This window comes from Sus scrofa, chromosome 4 (assembly GCF_000003025.6).
Source record: "Sus scrofa isolate TJ Tabasco breed Duroc chromosome 4, Sscrofa11.1, whole genome shotgun sequence".
Classification (NCBI taxonomy): Eukaryota; Metazoa; Chordata; class Mammalia; order Artiodactyla; family Suidae; genus Sus; species Sus scrofa.
This window is the reverse complement of record NC_010446.5, coordinates 76,643,073-76,665,660: the sequence shown is the minus strand read 5'-3', so window position 1 is coordinate 76,665,660 and position 22,588 is coordinate 76,643,073. Positions and strand designations below refer to the sequence as shown.

Below are 22,588 nucleotides of genomic sequence, written 5' to 3'. Positions count from 1 at the left end.
CCTGGTTGCTGGCAGAGAAGGGAGGAGGGAATAGGGATTGAGTGCTTAATAGGCACAGGATTTCTTTGGGGGTGATTGAAATGCTGTGGAACTAGATAGAGGTGATATTGTACAGCATTTTGAATGTATCACATGGCACAGAATTTTACAATTTACAGTGGTTAAAATGGTGAATTTTCTGTTATGTTAATTTACCATGATTTTAAAAAATAGCATCATAAGCCATTGAGTATGTACTGCAGCAGGGGTACAGCTCACATTTGTAATTGTTATGGATTTTATATGTGAACATTTTTTAACAAAAAGGCAGTGACAGGTTTTGAGGAAGGGACAGGTCTTTCCAGTTCTCATTATTTTACTTGGTTGCATAGTACTTGATACAAACAGACAAACAGATAAATGCGTATAACAGGAATATGTAAACAAAGTAGTAAGCTGAGCCCTTCCTGCCCTGAATCCACTGTTTTCATCCCGACTTGAACTGGTTCTATATGAAGGGACTGAGGACTGGGGAATAGGACTGCCACTCGGTCCTTTCCCGTTTCCCTGCGGAGTGGAAGGCGCGGTGTTCCCAGGGAGTCTGGGCTGTGCACTTGGAGAGAGTGGTTGCCGGGACACAGTTCTTTCTGTAGCTCTCGAATTTCTCCATGATTTGGGTCTCCTGCGCAGAGCTATATCTACAGCTACTTTTAAATGGACATATAAGGAGACATCGCAAGATAAAGCACTTCTTCCTCCCTAAAGACCTGCAAGGGGAGTGAAGTCTGTCTTCTCCCCAGAGAACATTTGTTGTGTAATTAAGGTGACAAAGATAATATCTCCCTGTGTGCAAAGACTGGGCAGGTTTGCTAGCAGCCCCCAATAAGGTGGGGAGTTTCTAAAACTGAATGTCCTCAGCTGTGACCCAGCTGCATTGCCGCATGGGGCTCGGGGTCAGGGCCTGATACAACTGGCAGCACCTGCTGCCTTCCCCCCTGGCTCTAATGGATTCTAACTCCAGCTGGGCTTGCTGTGTCCTTCTGACGCAGTTTAGGCAAGTGTGGCTAGCTGAGCGCTGCTTAGGGACTGCTTGTCTGTGTGGAACCCAGGGGTCTTCTCTCGAGCCAGCTGTTGCTGGATGGCAAGAGAAGCGCGGACCTAGGACTGCTAGGGCTCCAGGAAGGATGGTGGGAAGGCAGAGCAAGTAAGCGTGTGGGGGTTGGAGATTGACTTGAGCTCCTCATTCTCCTGAACCTGAGGCTTGGCTTCCTGGGTTTCCCGTGAGTGTAGACCAAGCACAGACAGAACTGGTAAGCAGGTGCATCTGGCCACGCCAAACGGCGGCCAGGGCAAAAGCGACCTGCCTTGATGGGATCCACGGTATCAGGAGACTGCTGATGGCTTAGAAGAGTTGATGAGGAGTGGCAGTGACCCCTGAGGGGCTGCAGTGCTGCCTCCGTGGTCTCTCCCAGGAGCAGTGAATCACCTGCCAAGCTCACCTGGTAGAGGAAGGTGATGAAGGTGAGGGGCAGGGAAAAGGGAAGGCAGGCAGGGCACGCTGTCCCCTCCTATCTGCTTCTCACAGCTGCGCCTAAGCTGAGGGTGGAAGGTGCTTTGACATTTCAGACACGGAGGCGGGTTTAATCCTCAATTACAGCACAGAGCCTTTATCAGAGAGTTTATGGTTTTTCTTTCCAACCGACTTTAAATTATTTCACTGTTCCAAAGAAATCCTGAAGGAAATTTTGCTAAAATTGTGTTAAATCTATATATTAAGTTGGGAGGAATTGTTTTCACAGTAATCAGTCTTTTATTTGAGGATTTTGTTCTCTGTTAACTCAGGGCTGCGTGGGTGTGTGTGTGTGCGTGCATTTTTTTTCTCTCCTCATATAGGTAGTACATTATCTTGTTAGTGTTATTCCAAGGCTTTTGGTTCCTATTGCGAATAAAGTCTTTTCCCATTTTAACATATGTATAAATATATGGCAATCTGTAGTTTTATGTTTTATTTATTCAGTATTTATTAAATGCCTATGACAGGCACTGTTCTAGATACATATTATCTTGAACTGTACAACTCTTTTCTTCTAATTAATTTAAAGAGTTTTTTTCAGGTTTTACAAACATAATAAATTTACTACTTCCCAGTAGTTCTACCTATTGATTTGGTTTCAAGCACTTTTCCATTGGCAAGAACATCCTTCAGAAAGTGAAATAATGTTGATGATATTGGCATTCTCATTTTGTAATTAATTTTAATGGGATGTCTTTATTGTTTTTTAAGAGGTGGGTCTTTGAAAAGGTGTCGATAAATAATACCATGTTCTTCTGCTTCTGAGTACAGAATCAATTAAGAAATAAGGTACAGAACACAGACAAATGGAAATCAAAATCTCAGCTTTATTACTGATGGGGTCAAGTTGGGTCCTGGCTCTATCTATGAGCTCACAGGACCTGCTGACTCTCCCAGAATGAGACGAGATGACCTGCCAGAGCAGAGGCATTGTTGGCAATCACAGGCTTCCAGTGGAGACTGCCCTTCCCAGGGACAGAGGACACAAGAGAGAGGACCTCTGTGAAGGTGGCTCCTCTGGGGATAGGCAGGGCCCAGGTGGGAACACCTGGCTCCTTTCAGAGTCACCAGTCTCGGGGCTGCACCCTGTCCTGGTTGCTGTGGGAGGGGCTGTGGGCGGCATGGGGAAAAGAGGTTTCCCCCTTGTGTTATATATGATGTACTTGTTGATTTTTAAATACTTGCCCTGTAGGGTGAGAAGAAAGTAATCTCTTTCTAATTTTACTAAGAACCCTATTAAAATGATTTAAAAATGAAAAATGACCGTTAAATGTTAAGACATTCCTTTTTGGCATCTATTGGATTCATAACAGTGTGTTTTCATGTTGAACTTAGAGTTATATTACTTGAATACATATATTTTCTTAAAATGAAATAATCTTTTTCTTGTTTTGAACTGCCTTCTTATGGTGGATAACTCATTAACTCTGTAATTTATTTATTTATTTATTTATTTTGTCTTTTTGCTATTTCTTTGGGCTGCTCCCTCGGCATATGGCGGTTCCCAGGCTAGGGGTTGAATCGGAGCTGTAGCCCCCGGTCTACGCCAGAGCCACAGCAATGCAGGATCTGAGCCGCGTCTTCGACCTACACCACAGCTCATGGCAACGCCGGATTGTTAACCCACTGAGCGAGGGCAGGGACCGAACCAGCAACCTCATGGTTCCTAGTCGGATTCGTTAACCACTGTGCCACGACGGGAACTCCTAACTCTGTAATTTAAATGAGATTTCTGATTTTTTTTTTTTTTTTTGGTTTTCAACAAGTTTTAAACATGTCTATTTTTTAATTTTTTATATTGAAATCAAGTTGACATTCAGTATTACGTCAGCTGACATTTGCAAACATTATGTAGTGATAATGTGAGAAGTTCGGTCATCATCTGTCACCACACACAGTTATTACAGTAGTTATTGACCATATTCCTTATGCTGTATATGATATCCCTCTAACTTAATCATCATGTACCTGGGGTCTGTACCTCTTAATTCCCTTCACCTATTTTTCCACTCCCTCCCTCATGGAAGCCACCCATTTTATTTTCTGTATCTATGAGTTTTTTTCTATTCTGTTTTGTTTGTCTTTTTAGATTTCCCTTAGAAGTGAGATCATGAAGTATTTGTATTCGTATTTGAGGATCTAATTAGTGATCACTGTTTCCCGATCATCTGCTATGCTCTAGGCCCTGTTCTAAGTTGCTATTATATGGCTATGCGTAAAGTAGACAAAAATTCATGCCCTCCAGAAGCATGAATTCCAAGATAAAGTGACATGTAAAAGTACACTGAAAACTGAAAACAAATACATGACGACAAAATCTTTATCATCATAATCACACAAACTAGTCACTCATACCCAAATGGTATATATTTAATTTTGTAATGCATCACTTTATTTTACCAAAGTCTCCGAGATTTATAGAATGGAAATGGGTTTTCACACTAGGATAATTTATCTTCCTGGAATCAATTCTATTGAGTGTTATTTGGGGGGAGGGGTGTTGTCTCAGGGGCTTACTGATTAGCATGGGAAGGCATTAGAGGTTTTCCATGGAAATTCCACCAAATTGCCAAGCAACATGTCGTTTTGGTTACTGGTTACTGGTTATCAAAGGTTACTGGCATTCTACCTTTTGACTGATGAAAAACATTTAACTAAGAGATATCATAAAGTATATTAGTAGAAGGTTTCAATGTATAATTGAATAAGAAAAAAGCTTTAAAAGCATGAATTACTTGCTAATACTTAAAATGTTTTATAGGTCTATTTGATGTTATTTTCAATAAAGGAAATATATGCATTTTCCAAAGTCAGGAACTACGGCATCTTTCTCTGGCTCTTGATGACGATGGCTCTGTCATGGGAATGGTATGTGGTAATTTTTCTTTTTGCCGTATGTCAATCATATCCATATGTAATACGTTTTTACGTAAGGGACTTTTATAAGATTACCAAATCATATTTTCCTCTGGCTTTTACTTTCACTTTTTCACTGTTCTCACTAATTTTTGAGATTCTGATGAGTAAATGGTCCTAAATTTCAGCAATTAGAATTTAGACGAGGAGTTCTCGTCACAGCTCAGCTGAAACGATTCCGACTAGGAGCCATGAGGATTCGGATTTGATCCCTCGCCTCACTCAGTGGATTAAGGATCCGGTGTTGCCGTGAGCTGTGGTGTAGGTCACAGATGTGGCTTGGATCTGGTGTTGTTGTAGCTGTGGTGTAGGCTGGCAGCTGCAGCTCTGATTCGACCCCTAGCCCGGAAACTTCCTGTGCCACGGATTCGACCCTGAAAAGCATAAATAAATAAATAAATAAATAAAGTAAAAATAGAATTTAGATAAGGAGAAGTAGACCACTTATCTGATAACATCCAAAATTCTAATGAGCCTCTGAAAGGGGACACTCTTGACTTCTCAAAGGCCCCTTCAGGGACCATATTGTTAGGAAAAAAACAAGAATTTTACATAATTATATTTTGTATTGGTTAGTAAAGGTTTGTTTAGTGTTTTGAAAGCAAAACCTAGTAAAATGCACATCTGTTAATTTCAGCTTTTGGTCCCAAATAGTCTTGAGTTAGAAAGACACAAATGAAGAAATGGAAAAAAAAGTGATAAATACATTACCACCTCACTAAACTGCCCTGCCCTTAGGGTTATTTTTACTGTTACCACCCTCCACACGGCTTCTGGGAAATCGCCTTGGAGCCGGACACTGGGGTATCAATCAGGCCTGGGAATCATAGGCACTGAGTCACAGAAGCCTGCCTGACACGGTGGTTCTGCAGAGTGTGGACCTGTGCACGCGTAAACGCCCACACATGTTCGGTTTAATTATTTTGTCTTGCCCATTCAGAGGCTTGGCTTTGTTCTGTTTTCCCTCTTTCCTTTAGGCTGGTGGTGGAACCTCCACTGAGATGAGGGTGCTTTATCAGCCCAACCGCTGTGCACTTCTGGAGTCAGCTTTGGTTCCCGGACATGCAGTTATTTTTGATCGTCATGGCAAAGTAACTAGCGAATCGTCAGCAGGCTACGCAGACCTTTCAAAAGAGTTTGTGGTTTTTGTTAAGGTAAAGTGGAGGAAAGTAGTTAAAAAGTTTATGTTGCTAAATTGTATTTCCTTTCCCATGTTGAGGAAAACTCTTGAATTGCGTCATGACAAGTAATGGGCTCTCTTCCCACGAGGTGTCGTTGAGGCCGGTTGTTTTTCTGTTTACCCAACTTTGAAAGCCACAGGGGCCCAGCCTCAGCAGTACTAAGCTGGCCCAGCTGAAGCTGCAGGTTCAAACTATGATAGTGGGGATTTTAAATAAAAACTTAGAGAATCTTACATTAGGGAGCCAAACAAATATATATATAACTTTCTTAACAATTAGTGTATTTATGCCCTTTGAGTGTTGTGTGTGTGTTGTCATTTCATGCTTTATGCTTCTTTCTTTATAGTATGTGTTTGTGAGTGTATCTTAAAAATAATATCATATTAATATAAGAGAGTGTTGTGTGTGTGTTGTCATTTCATAATGCTTTATGCTTCTTTCTTTATAGTATGTGTTTGTGAGTGTATCTTAAAAATAATATTATTGTATTAATATAAGAGCTATCTTTTATGAGATTGCCTGTTTTATGCCACACACTTTACTGAGAGTGTTACCCCCTCTAAGATGAAATTAATCATCATGAAAATTCTGACAGATATTGTTATCTATATTTTAAATGTGAAGAAAAGATTTTTAGAGAAGTTGCCTCTTGACTAGTATAGCATAGCTAGTAAATGATAAATTAGGGAGCAAATCAAGGTCAATTTGTCTTCAAAACTTTTTATATCTACTATGTAATAAATACTTCATCACATTATTTTATTCCAAACGTGGTTTTTAATGGGTTGCATAATATCGAAACATTAGGAATAAATATGTATGTGTATATATATTTACAAATATGTATATTTATTATTGGATATTTAATCTTAAAATCTTTATTTTATTGCCTCTACAGAAGTTACTGCAAAAAATATACTTTGATTTATATCTTTGACAATATATTTTATTATTTTCTTAGCTTAGATAATTCAAAATTGAATTGAAAGGTCGGAATATGAAAACTTTAAGACTTAGAACATACTGACAGGGTTCTTTCCAGAATGTCCCAGTATTTAATCCTGGGACAGTTAAACCAGCTGTGCGGTTAGAGGAATGGTTGACCTGACCACCCTCACTTCTGACACAATCTTCAGGGTCAAGTGTCCTTGGGGTCACCATCAAGTTTTGATAATGCACTAGAATGACTCAGAACTCACTTAGTGCTCTTATACTCACGGTCATGGTTTATTATTGAGAAAGGATACAGATGAAACATAGCTCAGGGGAGGGACACAAAGGGCAGAGTCTAGGAGTAGCACCCAGTGTGGAAACTGTGGCTGTCCTCTCCCCAGGCGCCAGGACAGTGCTGCTTTCTCAGCATTAATATGTGACAATATGCGTGGGGTCTCGCCCACCAGGGAAGCCCACCGGGGCCTTGGGGACAGAGCCTTTACTGGGATTCCCTCATGTAGGGGGTCCCTGGGGCCAACCTTGTCTCCAGCCTCTCAGAGGCCAGCTGGCAGCTTACTAGGCCAAGTTCCCAGCCTAAATCACAGTTTCACTATCTGGCTGGCCCAAAGCCCCCAGGAAACAATGATACTCCTATTAGACGTGGCATTCCAAGGGTTTAGAGGTTACCTCAAAGGCTGGGTTACGTTTGCCCTAGGCTGGGCAAAGGCTATACCTCTCTGGGTAAAATCACATTCTTGGAGTTCCCATCGTGGCTCAGTGGTAACGAACTTGACTAGTATCCATGAGGACTTGAGTTTGATCCCTGGCCCCACTCAGTGGGCTAAGGATCTGGTATTGCTCTGGCTGTGTCTGTGGCTGTGGTGTAGGCCGGCAGCTACAGATCCAATTTGACCCCTAGCCTGAGAACTTCCATATGTCACAGGTGCGGCCCTAAAACAAAAATTGCATTCTTTACTATAAGGTCCCTTTGGCAGACAGCCTAAGAGGATATTTATTTCATTGACCTTGGTATTAAGTATGGTCCTTAAAAGAAACTTTTGACAGTTTTCTGGAGAAGTAAATACCTAATTTTAGCTTTATTATTATTTTTTATTGCTAGTATAGATTACTTTTCCTTATGTGTATTCATCATTTGTCTTTTGTGACTTGTGTATCTGTGTCTTTTATTCATTTCTGTACAGTGTTAGTATATTTCCAATTAACCTTCAAGAACTTTTTATATCATCTTTCTTAAGCTATTGATTATAAAGGATTTTCTTAAATATGCCTTAGTTGTGTTTGATACATTCTTTTTTTCATTGAATCATTTATTCTTATGTGTATACATTTAACTAATATCCATAGATTACATTTCAAAATTCAGGCCTCTTATAGTACACTATCTTTATTCTGCTTCGTGTTTGTGCTAAAACTATTTGCTTGGAGTGATTGTAAATTTCTTAAAAGAAGTGTTTGTGTTTTTATATCTTTTAAAAATCTCTGTAGCATCTGATGCAGACTCTTACACTCTCAATGAATATTGATTAATGTAAATTCTCATGAGTCAACCAGACAACCTTCTTTAGTTTTGTTTAATTTGCATAGCAGTTCAATTATTTCCTTTCTTTGCTCACTTTTTTTCCCACCAAGCTTCTGGTAAGATCCCAATCACCGTAGCTTCTCTAGGAGAATGGGCCCTATTGCCGTCTTTTTGTAGCAAAACATGAGCTTGTCATTCACTGCCTTTCTGTCCTGTTTGTTGCTCCGAAGGGTGTGTTCCTCCACAGTGCTGTGGTACTACTGGCTACCAGCCTGTGCCAGGCCCTGTGTCTCCAGCCGGATGGGAGCTGCACTGGCGTGGGCAAACTGTCTGAAAAATCCTACTGGAGAGTGCATAAAATCACTTCTGGGATTTGCATGTTTGAAAGCATGAGAAACGCACGGATGTTTCTGAGGATTAAGGATGGCCGCTGTGACGGAATAGTAAGCATCTGCTCGTCTTTTTCTCAGCAAATGTTTAAGACATTTGCCATTAATAGATATGAGCATGATACTCGCTCAGTGTTCTGTTTTTTCGTTTTAACCTATGACCATTCTGGAAATTGGATGTTGTATATGGTGGCCCCCTTGACTGGTTTTTAGTAAGTGGGGAGGGCAGCTGAAGGCTTGGTAAGGTCAGAGGAGGATCCTGACCCTTCAGACACTGCTTCTGAAATGTGACCTGCATACACACCACCTGGCCACTGTGTTAGAAATCAGATTCTGACCCAGGGAGACTGTGGTGGGACCCGTGTGTCTGTGTTTCTAGGAAGCACCCAGCTGTTGTGCTGAGTTGGTCCACAAACTACACTCTGAAAAGCAAGGCTCTGGAAAGTCCCAGGTCAACAATATTTCCTTAACTGCTTCCTTTGGTGCCTGAATTTCCACCGATGGAAACCCTGTTCCTTGAGTAAGGAAGTGCTTTCAGATTCTAAGTACTGGGAGCTCTTCTTTAACGTCTGAGACTTGGGAGGGGCACGGAAGGGACAGCATAACCTTGTGTGTGTGTGTTCCTGATTCTCCTGGGTGGGGGTAGGGGATGGGCGAGGCCACGTTGGCTTGCCTCTGAGTGCTCTGCTCAGCTCTTCGTGCTTGGAAGACTTTGGTTTGAACCATCCCTTTGGGATAAACTCGGAGGCACTCCCCTCCCCTTTCTCCTTACCACAGTGGTATCGGCCCTTTGGGGAGATGCTGGGGTGGGAGGAGGGAAGGCCTCGTCCTGGGGTCCCTGTGCCCCTGACGGGGCTGCAAACGGCTGGTCTGTGTGGTGGGCTGCACTTGTGCGCTGTGCAGAGGAGAAGGGCCATTCTTGACCCACTGGAAGGAGCCTTGTGAAGGCAGTAACATCCCACTTCACAGAAGAGGAAGCCGTGCTTTGGGACAGAGCGCCACATTTATGGCCTGGAAACTGGTTAAGTGTGCTAATTGAGATGAGAACAGGTGATGTTGCTGCCAGGCTGAGAGAGTGACCGCACGAGGTCCAGTGTCAGTCAGGAGGAGCCCCCGGAATCTGCCTCCCTTCCCCAGTGGCCCAAAGCCTGCCCAGCTTTCCTTCTGGGGCTCGCAGGCCTGCTCCGAACCAGGGGGTGTTGCTACATGACACCTGTTTTGGGGAGAGCTTGTGCGGCCTGGATGTGTCACTTCAGCTCGGGAGTGGGACGACACTGGAAGCTGCACCTGCCGTTGACAGCAGCCACAGGCCGCTCAGTGCTCAGTCGCCCGCTGTCCACTGGGCTGCTGCATCCTCAGGTCCAGTGGGGAATTTTCATGGTCCTTCTGTCCCACGCTCTCCTTCTGGTGCATGGGGTCTCTCTGTCACTTCCGTTTCTTTCTCAGTGTGATGTTCACTTTGTCCCCCCTGAGCAAGGACATGTGTGTCCTCTGCGAGCGTGTGGCAGACTCTTGGGTGTTGGGGCCATATTGAACCTTTGTGCTCGCCTCCTTCCTTGGCTCTATGGGGACTGGCTGAGAAGTGGAAGGAAGTCCTTGGCGTTCACCCAGGAGTGCTGAGCACGGGAAGATGAGTAGAAACGCCCCACTGGGTACATGCCAGTGCTGTCCCGCTGGCTCTGTGGTGGAGGAAGCCAAGTGCGAACCTGGCTGAGGGATTGCCCAGGGCCTGTGTGGCATCACGGCCCAGAGGCAGGGTCACCAGGCCACTCTAAGCACTGTTGTGGAGGGCACCTGAAAACAGGATGGGGCGGCTGGGCCGACTTCAGTGGCCAGGGCAGGACTCCCAGCAGGGAGGTGATTCCAAAACAGTTTCCACTTCCACAGTTTCCTAGAACCAGTCGTGTGGACAGCTTGTTAGGTGTGTGACTGGGTCTGAAATCACGTGCCCTGGGCCTGTGCCGTGCTTCACCCAACACTAGGAACCCTGCCCCGCCCCCACCTCCTTCTTCCTTCCCTTCCGGATGGACCTCTCAGGGTGAGAAGCCAGGTTGAGGATTTCCTCCACAGGCTGGCACGGAGGCCCGCAGACATGTATTGGAGTTTCATATTCAGGTATCACTTCTCAAGTATCAAGATTTTTAATATGTTGGAAAAAACAGAGGCATCTGTTCAGTTTGCTTTTGGACAGAGAGAGCCAAAGTAGAGAATCCAGTGAGATCTAATGATAAAGCTTTGACTGCATGGCATATGATATTTAGAGCATTAAAATAGGCATCCGGCTATCCCAGGGCCCATGCAGGGTTCCGTGGGCCTTTTGGAAACGGACCTGCCACGTGACCACTGCCTGTGGTTTGTCCCGAGGGCTGAGGCCTTTCTTTTGAGGCCTGTGAGGGACAGGTGTGTGTGTGGAGGGGTGGTGTAGAGACTCAAAGGGCAAAGCAGAAATCAGTCAGGCAGAGTCTTGCCTGTCATTGTCTTTCCCAAGTGGGGAGCCACGCTCAGATGTGGGTCCTTTCTTTGGACAGTAAATGGTGCTGTGACCCTTGTAAGCAGACTCCCGCATTGAACATAAGTTCAGTCCACGGCACCTCCTACCAGTACAGCTGAGGGGCCGAGCAAGGAGCACAGGAGGCTGGGGTCTGATATGGGAGGAAACACTGGCCCCTGTTATCAGGGTCTGGTTTTTCCTGCTGGACTTCAGTCCCCACCTCCCGCCAGCCATGGGCTGTGACCTCCTGAGGCTGTCCCAGGCTGGAGCAGCCAGCGTGCTAGGTGTAGGGGGGCAGACTTCAGCTACGTACCCTCTAAAATGGAAGTGTTGCTGTTCAACATCAGTCCCCTACCCAGGGTCAAGCAGCTGTGCTCCTGGAGGGCCGCACAGAAAATCTTTAAATATTGGTAGAAATCTTCAGTTTAAAGTATGGTTTTTGTTTGTTTGTTTGTCTTTTTTTTCTTTTTAGGGCCTCACCCGCGGCATATGGAGCTTCCTAGGCTAGGGGTCTAATTGGAGCTGTAGCCGCCGGCCTACACCAGAGCCACAGCAACGCAGGATCCGAGCCGCGTCTTCGACCTACACCACAGCTCCCAACAACGCTGGATCCTTAACCCACTGAGCGAGGCCAGGGATCGAACCTGCAACCTTATAGTTCCCAGTCGGATTCGTTTCCTCTGCGCCATGATGGGAACTCCTGAAGTATGGTTTTAGAGGGCTTCCTGACTTATGGCATACTTAAAGGTCAGTTACTTTTGTCCGCCTGCCTCCTAAGATCAGAGGCTCAAACATTTTATAGACATCTCTAGCTTTTTGGTGTTTCTGTTAAAAATTCAAAGTCTGGTCTTGGAAAAATTACTGCATTGGGAAGTTATTGCTAAAAGATTTGAAATTTTAAAGAGCGTTTCCAAGAAGCCATAAATACTTTGTAAATCATAGGAAAATGTGATGTTATTTTGGCCAAAGGTGAATTTCCTGATTTTGTAACAAGATCTGCGAGGAAAGCTAGGAGAGGAGGTGGGCTAATATGTTTGGGCGTCTAGTGTGTGGAAGAGGCCGAACTAGCTTCCTTGTGTTTGTAATTGGACATTCCCTAACCCCGGAGCTTCCACAGCAGAACAGTCAGGCAAGCAAACAATAGTAGCGTGTCTTTTTAAACAAGTTTTATTGATCTGGTGTTGCTGTGGCTCTGGTGTAGGCCGGTAGCTGTAGCTCCAATTAGACCCCCTAGCCTGGGAACCTCCATATACCGCGGGCGGGGCCCTGAAAAGACAAAAGACAAAAAAAAAAAAAAAGTTTTATTGAAGTCGAGTTGATTTACAAGGTCGTCATCGTTGCTGCTGTACAACAAAGTGATTCAGTTACACATGTACACACATCCATTCTCTTTTGGGTTCTTTTCCCACATAGATGATCACAGAATATGGGGTAGAGTTCTCCGAGCTCTATAGCAGGTCCCCATTGGCCAGTTATGCCATATACCTCAGTGTGCATATGCCAATCCCACCCTCCATTCCGTCCTTCCCCCACCTGTCCCCTTTGGTAACCTTAAGTTTTCAAAGTCTTTTAGTTTTTTGAGAAACCTCCATACTTTTTTCCATAATGGTTGTACCAATTTACATTCTCCAAAATGTCTTTACCTAAAACTGTCACATGTAAATAACCTAATGGCTCCTTTGGTGTAGTTATGAAAAGGCTAGCCAGGGTTGCAGAGCTTCTGTTCCAAATTTAATGCTTTATTCTCCAGGCAGTCTGGATCAGTCCCTAGCTTCTCACTAGGGTTGGCCCCTGGTTGTGGCTCCCAGGTGCTGCCATGGGACAGTGAAGCTGGTGAGGGCACCTCCTGTGGAGCCCGTGAAGCCTCTTGTTTTGTGCACACAGACCTGTGTAATCAGCGTAGGCCTGGAGGGCTCTGTGGCTCCTCACGATGGTGTCAACCATTTAAACAGCATTAGTGTTTAACCTTTATTTTGATGTTATTGAAAAAAAGACCACGGGCCCAAAATAGTCACGTGTGCTGGGCCATGTCACCAAACCCTGCTTATACCTAATGGAACAAAGTTTTACCCTTCCACGGAAATGTAGGCTTCTCTGGTCTGTCTCAGAACTAGTGACTAATATGTTGCCTGGGCTCCACCCCAACCCGGAGGAAGATGAGGTAACCCACCTAAGAAGACCCTTTTGTCCCCTAAGGGAGCCGACTTAATCTGAAAGAATCTGTTTGTTTGTTGATGACTCCCTTATCTTGCCTTTGAAACACCTCCCTGCCCCCACTGCCGCTGCAGCCCTTTGGGGCTCCCCTCTGCTTGCCACACGGGATGTGGCCTGATTCTTGAATCATTCAGTAAAGCCAGTTAGATCTTTATGATGTACTCAGTTGGTTTTCTGTTGGTGTTCCTTCTAGAGAAGAGCCTCCACAGAGTCCTCATTGTTTTCATTTTACTTCTGCTACTTCCACTGCAGTGATTTTTTATGTTTATAACTTGTTTAGTGACTCACTGACATGATTGTCTGATGAAAATTCTCCATCTGAAATTTTGGTAGTGGGTCTTTTTAGTCAAAATGTCCTTTTTGGCCCTTAAGAAATAGTGTTGATGCCTAACAATGAGGCATGTCATTTTGCACTTTCATGGTATCTGGCCAGAAATCAGTGGGCTAGAATGGCTTTACATTTGAAAAAGGAACGGTCACAAGGATCTTAGTTACCCTTGTTTGAGCAGAGGCTGTGATGAGGCGTGTTGGTGATCTGCAGAGGGATTGCAGACGCCTCCCTTGTCGCTGTCCCTTACATGCCTACCTGCCTTTGTCCTGGCAGTACTCAGCCGATGCCCGTTGTGATTATAGACACTGCATGGAATACAGCATTAGTGTCTGCCATGGCGTATTTGAAAACCCTTTTTATAGGCAAACATGCTTATGTTTAAACCAAATGATGCTGATCCTGTCACAAATGTTTCTATTTCTATTACTATAAAATTGTTATGCCCTGGAGTAACTCCCTTTAATAGGTTTGGATGCAGTAGCGATTCCAGGTAGCGTGGATGCAAACCGCATGCAGCTCTCTAGGGACAACGGTAAGGTTTAAAGAAGGAAACTGAGCCTCCCAACAACGTGGGTGGAACTCATCACTGAACATAGGTATGAAGGAGAAAAAGGTGTAGGATTTGTAGAAAGACAGCTGAAGAGTGACCAGTATACCAAGGACGTGGGACGCAAGGTCAGGACATCTCAATAAAGTGCTAGTTGATCCCAACATGTCAGCACTTGTCTGTTAATGGTGACACGTTACACTAACGTGATGTGTGAATAACAGGAGGAAGTGGTGTGGGTGTATGGAACGCTGTACTCTATTCTCAGGTTTTCTGTAGATCTAAAACTGTTCAAAAATTAAGCCTATTTGAAAAAAAATAAGAGGGCACTCCAGTGCTACATACCTGAAGAGCAAGAGAGAACTGAGACTCTCTGGACTATTATTAGAAAACCGTAAAGAGATGCATAACGGGCTGGATGGTGAGCTGTTTGTTTCCTGTAGGTATTGGGGGCATTGAGGAAACTTCATGAAGACAATTTGAGGTCTGTCCACATCACACTTCTGATTCAGATCTTTCAGTGGCTCCCATGGTCTGAGATCAGGCCAGGCCCCCAGGTGGCAAACGGGCTGACCCTCTCTTTCCATCTCACCTTCTTCTCTCTGCTGTTCAACCACATCAAGACACATGTTGGTCCACACACCAGGCTGCCTTTGCTTCTCTGCCTTTCTTCATGCTGCCCTCTGCCCACAACTCCCTACCTCCCACCGCCACTTCCCTCTGCTTAGCTTAATGGTCATTTGACACTGAACTCAGCTTCACCTCCTCCAGGAAGCCCTTCCTGATTCTCCTGAGTTTAGGGCCTTCTCTCTCTCCCAACCCAAGGAAATTAGCTCTATCCTGCTGGCCTTAAAACTGTATGATTATTTGTATGTGGTTGTGTTCTCTACTGGGCCATGAACAAACCAAAGCCAGAGCTTTAGTGTGTCCATAACAAGAAAAAAAGGTAGAAGTTACTTAATTCATATTTATATTACCAAAGAGAGATAGGCAACAGACAATTGATCCTTATCTACAAGAAGCTCGTAGTAGAGGGCAGAGATAAATTATCTTTTACAAATCAAGTAGTGGATGCTATTGGAAATTTTAATTCATTCTCATTAAACTTATTTTCTGAAACTCCTAAATCTTATAAGAACACTTTTTAAAGCAAACAAAAGGTGAGAATAGTGAAATGTTCTCTGAGATTATAAATGCCATAAAAAAGAGGTGATTTTGCTGATCTGAAAGGTGTAGTAGGTTTCTCCTGGGCATCTAGTTCTTGAATGTTTTGTTTCATTATCTTTGAGTAATTTATGTAGACTCTGTTTACTGCCGAAAATTGGTTTCTGTTTGAATGTAAAGGGACTCGTAAGAATCGCCCTCTTCTCCATCACTCTTTCAGTGTGTTTTCCTGCTTCGGCCTAGTCCCTTTTCACTTACAGAGGAGGGCGGTTCAGAGAGCACTCAGCACACATGCACTTGGCTTTGTGGCTCAGGGCCCTTGGTCCACTTGCTCAGCGGGTCACATGGTCTCTGTTTTTGGATCTTAGGGAATAAAGGGGGAAGCACATGGTGCAATTAACGCAAAAAGCTTCTAGATTTGTCAGGAGGACTTGGAAATGAAACAAAATTGTATTCTTGTGAAATGACTGGTTTTAAAGTCTGTCTGTCGGTGTTTGCTCATATTTATGAAATAACATTTTGTTGATTGTAGGGTACAGGAGATACTGACTGTCATTTCAAAATTAAGAAGAATTTGGAAAATGCATGTATAAGCCTGGAATCTGTGAAGAGCCCAGGGTTGTTTGTTGGACTTCAGCCAGATGGACAGGCAGAACCAGTTGTTTATACCAAAAATGGCAACATTTTCTTCTATCCGCAAGTCATCAAATGTAAGTTTACCCTGGATGTTCCATTTTGGTTTTGCTTTGGATGGTTTGTGTACAGTGTCTCATAATCTCGTGTTTTCCTATTTGTGATTCCAGAAGCAGTGAAAGAAACCATAATGAAGACACTTACCTCAACTGCTCAGATATTTAATGTTAGCTGTGGAATTTTTGCTACATTAAGCTCCTTTACAGCTTTTAAAATTGAGTGTGCATGTGCATGTGCGTGTGTGCGTGTGTGTGTGTGTGTGTGTGTGCGTGCGCGCGCGCACACATGCACTTGTATTTTGTTAAGGCTGTTTCCACATGTATGGAGGGGATGGGCTGTTAGAAACATGCTCAGCTTCATTGCTATTAATTTTTAATGTTCACAATATAAAAGGAAATTAAAAAGACCAACACCAATGAGGTTTGAATTAAAAATAGAATTTGGGGGAAAAAAGGCTAAGGATAGGACAGAAATGTGAATATTTTGAAACTAGTTTCTCTCATATTTAGGTTTAGGTTCTCTAGCAAATTGACATTAGAATCTGAGGACTTTATTTAAATAATGTAAGCTTAGAATATATTTGTTTGAACAAAGGTTAGTGAGGGAATTCTACTGTGTTCTGAAACTATCTCAAAATTTAGTTTGCTGTCTAATTTTCACCTCTTTTAGTCTTACGGATTTTTGGTTTAATCAAACTGGATGATTTTCTTAGTCTGACTCTTATTTAACTTCTCCTTTCTTAACGAGGTCTACTTATGCTTTATATGGAGATATATATACAATTCTGCAGGTTTTAAAATATATATCCTATAGGATTGTGACACATATAAATATGATATATCTTTAGCATAATACAGCTTTATCTCTGTAATATAGAAGACAGTTTGGAATAAGAACATAATGAGCTTGCTTTGACATGATGCTGTATCTGGCCCTGATTGTGCTGTCTACACCGCTTCCTTCTCAGCTTGAGGTGCGTATTGAAAGCTTTGCAGGTTGCTGGGCTAGTGCATCTTCACTTAACGCTCTCTGTCGCCCCACCCCTCCCTGCTCTATTCTCCCCTGGCTGGCACTCCAGTGGCACGCCTACTCAACAAAATGGGCTGGCCATCTGCCTCTGGAGCTCCGAAAGGAAATAGATGACTTGAGAGAAAACAGAAAGACACAGGGTGGAGGAGAAGGAAAAGCAGCGAGAAATAGCCAGCAGGGAACAGCAACCATGTGGGAAGAGCACGGGGGAAGGAGAACCGGCACAGAGGCGGGGAGTGGGGAGAGGTGAGAAAGAAGAGATGATAGCAGCACTTTGGAAAAGGACAGTGGAGGGAAGTAGCTTCCTCCCTAAGCACAATCCTGCCTCGCTTTTAATTTAAAGTGAGAGGCCTACGACTCTTCTTTTCACTTGAACAAGTAGAGGCCAATGTAGGGTTATTGTTGTAATGTCAATATTGCTGTGTCTCGAGGAATAAGGAGAACAGAGAGAGACTGGGGAATGGGTCCGTGGAGCAGGTGGAACATGTACACCATTTATCATTTAAGTTATTAAGTCTTTTATGGGCATAGTTTGTGATGCCCCAGACAATTACATAGGAACATCTAAAGATCACTGATCACAGATCACCATAACTAACATCATAATAACGAAAAAGTTTGAAATGTTTGTGAGAATGACCAAAACGTTCCACAGAGATAGGAAGTGAGCAGATACTCTTGGGAAAATGGCACCAACAGAGCTTCTCAATGCAGGGGCTGCCACAGACTTCAGCTTTTTAAAAAATGCAGTGGAGTTCCCGTTGTGGCGCAGTGGAAACAAATCCAACTAGGAACCATGAGGTTGTGGGTTCAATCTCTGGCTTCGATCAGTGGGTTAAGGATCCGGCCTTGCCATGAGCTGTGGTGTAGGTCACAGACGTGGCTCAGATCTGGCGTTGCTGTGGCTGTGGTGTAGGCTGGTAGCTGTAGTTGTGATTGGACCCCTAGCCTGGGAACCTCCATATGCTGCAGATGCAGTCCTCAAAAGACAAAAAGACAAAAAAATAAAAATAAAAAAATAAAAATAAATAAAATTTAAAAATGCGGTATCTTTGAAGTGCGATAAAGTGAAGTGCAACAAAGTGAGGTATGCTTGGATTTTTTTAGAACAATTTAAGATTCACAGAAATATTAAGGGAGGATACAGAGATTTCTGGTGCACTTTCAGCCCCTCGTGTGCACAGCCTTTCCGTCAGCCTCCACCAGTGGACAGCACACATCATCGTCACTCAGAGCCCATAGTTAACACTCTGGTTCACTCTTGGGGTTGAACATCCTATGGATTTGGACAAATGTATAATTCCCTGCCTCAGTCATTGTGATATTACAGAATGTTTTCACTGACCTAGGAATCCTTATATTAATTGATTTTTGAATGTTAAATCAGTCTTGCATACCTGGGATAAATGCCACTTGATGTATTAATATTTTTATAGATTGTTGGATTCAATTTCCTAATATTTTGTTGAGGACTTTTACACCTGTGTTCATCGGAAGTATTGGTCTGTAGTTTTATTTCCTTGTGAAGTCTTTGTCTGGTTTTGGTGTTGGGGTAATCTTGCCTTCATAGAATGAGTTATGCCTTTATCCTCTGAAAGAAATTTTGGATAATTGGAATTGGTGTCATTTCTTCCTTAAATGTTTGACAGAATTCTCCAGTGAACCATCGGGGCCTTGGTGCTTTCTGTTTTGGAAGATTATTAAGTATTGGTTCAATTGCTTTACTAGATAGAGGCCTATTCAGATTGTGGAATTTTAGCAAATTGTGTTTTTCAAGGCACCGGCCTGTTTCATCTAGGTTATCAAATTTGTGGGCATGGAGTTGTTCATGACCTTCCTTTATTATCCTTTCATATCCTTATTGGAAATGTAGTGATGCTCCCTCTTTCATTTCTGATGTTAGGAATTTGTGTTTTTTCACTTTTTTCTTAGTTAGCCTGACCAGAGATTTATTGATCTTATTCATCTTTTGCAAGAGCCTGCTTTTGGCCCCGTTGATTGGCTCTGTTGACTTTCTGTTTTCAGTTTGCATTGGTTTCTGCTCTCCTTCATTGTGGTGTACCTTTTACAGCTTAAATAGAATTGATAGGTTCCTCAAGACAAGAGATACCTCTCATTCCTTCTTTTAATCTCTTCTTGACATACCACTCACCTTCTCTCTGACCTAGTCTCGTCATCTACAATATGGTTAGGATTTGATGTAATTAATTAACCGTGTATTGAGAATTTATAATGAAAGGCACTTTCCCACTACTCTTCAGCTGAGCTGGCTAGCTTGTGCAGCAGACTCTCTTCATTTGATCTTTCATGAATTTGCACTTGTAATACCAGGAACCTGAGATACAGGAGAAGATGTGGTGAGGTCTGACGTTGGTGCTTACATGATCAGTAACTACACTGCACACAAGGAGAAGGTTCTCAAAGGGTTTCCTGCATGGACAGAAGATTTGAAAGTTCTGTTCATTCTTATTGTTCCAGATAATAAGTCCATCCTTCTACTTCCTTATAGTAAGACCACACTATGACAGGTATTATTTAAAGAAATGAGTATAACTTGTGACTTTGTTAACTCTAATGTTCTCTGACTTTTTTTAGACCATCTAGGCAATAGTGAACATATCCAAGTTTTATAATCATCATAACAGAGACAAATTGTGCACAATAATTACACACAATAATCTTCTTGCTCTAATTCCAGTTCAGTCTTATGGTATTAGCCACCCTCTGTATACAAACTGTGAAGCTCTGAGTATTAATAATCTGAAAAAATGCAGCACCAAAGATAACATTCAGATGTTACATTTTTTTATTACACTAAGAAGGATTTCTTTTAGGTTCAAGACTTAAGGAAACTTTTATTAAAATAATGTTTGGAAGATTCGTTTTTACTTCATGCTAGTCTCCTAAGATCATTCAAGTTTTAAAATCTAAATGAAATTCTGTCATATATTCAGTTAATCGGATCTTGAGTATGTATATTATGTTCTTATTTAGAAAAATATGTTTCAGATAATAAAATAGACTTTATGGATTTAAAATGTACATGCCGTAATAACCTGACACATTGCTATTTTGTAAGTTTTAGCTGTTTTGATTTTTAAATAGCTGGTATTCAATAAAATAAGTGTTTTTGTTTCTTTTTTAACTAGTTCACATTATAGGGTTGCAACCCTTCTGTCCGGTGGATCCTAAACTTTTGGATATACTGAGACATGAGCTGAAGTGAATAGATTGATCATTTATTTCCAGCTATCTGTGTAATACATACCTTTTGATATATTTTCAGCTAGACAATTCTGGTTTTTTTTGACCTTCATCACAGGTTTTCTTTTATGCTGTGGTTGATGTATTTTCACATTGCTTTTTAAATTGTAAAAGTGAAACAAAGCACACTGAAAAGAGTTGCTCCGGTTCAGAGTCAGCTTTGAATCCACTGGAGGGCCACTTGGTCCTTAGGTTTGGACCTCTATCCATGACCCACCTGGCCCAGCGTCAGGGTACACATACAGAGGGGCAGGAGCACCCCAAATGACCTTCCCAGAAAATCTCTTCCAGGCCCTGAATTTCCCTCCATTAAGGCTGCTGTTGTATTTATAATAAAATATTGACACTGCTTTTGAGGATGAGGTAGGATCTTGAGAAGCCAGTGCAGGGGCCGGTATAGAGAAATGAGAGATGCTCATTCCATTTCATAGTCTGCTGAGGTGGACTCTGCGGTACAGCCCTTTGTGCACCTGCTTCTCACTTCTAGATGGGCAGGTTGGCTGTTTTCTCCCCTGTGGTCCCTTGGCACTCTGCATGTGCCTGTTGTAGCTCATCAGAATATCCTAGAGGTCATTGTTCATGTCTTCTCCTCAGTGGCAACCCTGCCAGTGTCAAAGCCACGTCTTGTGCATTAGTTTATTCTTATGCTTATGGCAGAGACTGGAAGGATTTATCTTATCTTTGTAAATCCTGGGCTTCTACATTATTTATAAATATGACAATTATGTCACATTAATAATGTAGACAATTATGAATTCCTTCACTGGACAATAATAAAAGGAATCCTATGTTATATTTAGGAATCTTTTTGATTGTTTTCCTCTCCAAGTGTTCTTTTCCCTCTGTGGACATATTTCTAGTTATTTCTGATCATTTTTGTAGTTCCTTTATTAGCCTCAAGGTCCACTGTCTATGTGTTGCATTGTAAATAAACCGTATGTAAAAACTTAAGTTTTATAGGGTTTGATGTTGAAAAGCTTATTATTGTCTGTGGTGATATAGTACTAAAGGATATCAATGACAGTGTGGTCGCAGGCGGTTCTTCAGACAGTGGTATTGTACAGTCTGTGCCAGCATTCCGCATGACCCAGTGTCACTGATTCCCCTGAGCCATGCCTGTGAGGTTGCTATGCCTTCTCATGCTAAGGCATATTTCATGGGTCATCTTAAATTTATTGACTGAAATCGTGGCATTAAGAAGTAGCTGCTATTATTTATTATTATGTAGAATAAGACATCTATAGAATTTTTTGTTATTTAGGAGGTCTCTAAAATCTGACATAGTGTGAATTACTGCCATTTAAAAATGGCTCCATTGGAGTTCCCTGGTGGCCTAGCAGGTTAAGGATATGGCATGGTCACTGCTGTTTTCCTGTTGCTACTGTGGTGGGGGTTTGATCCCTGGCCACAGCATGCCATGGGTGCAGCCAGGAAAAAATGGCTATACTCTGCCTGATCCTGAAAAGTGAGACACAGACAACTTCAGCTTTGAAATCCTAAATACAAATAGCACTTGTGAACATATACTGTAGAACTGGCGTCATTATTCAGCTAGGGTGGGAATATCTATTTCTGAATAAGACAACACTAAAACAATTTGTTTCTAAATACAAGACAGGAAAATAGCTAATTTTCTTCATTTATAGATATATGTATACTTCTTTGATTCACAGATTTCAGTAAAGTCACATAAAGTATTATTTGAATGACATTTTAGTCAGTTTTCCCTTTCAGTGAAGGCAATGTACCAGATTATCAAAGGAATTCCCATTTAGAATCTGTAAGAAAAATATCTTGCATAAGTCCTTTGATTCATACTCTGGCGTTAAATTATTGCTTGATTTACAAAGCAGTGAATAGTTGCAATAGGAATGCCATTCATGTGTGACTTGCTGCTAAGAATAAAAAGCATTTTCTGATAACTCCGTAATGCAGAGTAAAATGATTTGCCTGGCGTTGAAGTGGAAACAACATCAAAACTTAAACTTGCAGAGCTGAACATAGGGTGAGTTTTCTGAGAAGAAACAAGTGATTTTTGAGAGGATAGCATCTTTTAAAATCTTAATTTCAGTTGGCAGAGAAAACCCGATGGGAATGTCTGCAACACCCAGCCAAGAGGAGAAGATCCTTGAGTCAGAAAGCCAGCAAGAAACGCCACCGGGACCTGAGTCTGGCCTTGCCTTGCTTTCTTCAGCTGCAAGTAAGGCACAGCTGGTTCTTCTTCTTTGGTTTGTTTGTCTGTACTGCTGTTTTTTTGTGTGGCTTCCTCAGGAAGAAAAGCAAATTATTTTTATAATATAGGTTACATTATACCACATGAATGTGCTTTTAAGATGTTGTCTTG

The 22,588-nt window shown here is 42.4% G+C and overlaps 1 protein-coding gene across 1 annotated transcript in view; it reads left to right on the top strand.

Moving 5' to 3' along the window:
• Nucleotides 1–22,588, top strand: part of LOC100627466 — a 272,180-nt gene that overhangs the window by 188,400 nt on the left and 61,192 nt on the right. Inside the window, 5 exon segments of the mRNA XM_021089367.1 lie at nucleotides 4,314–4,420; nucleotides 5,446–5,622; nucleotides 8,353–8,565; nucleotides 15,791–15,968; nucleotides 22,316–22,444. Coding sequence (XP_020945026.1) covers nucleotides 4,314–4,420; nucleotides 5,446–5,622; nucleotides 8,353–8,565; nucleotides 15,791–15,968; nucleotides 22,316–22,444 — 804 coding nt within the window.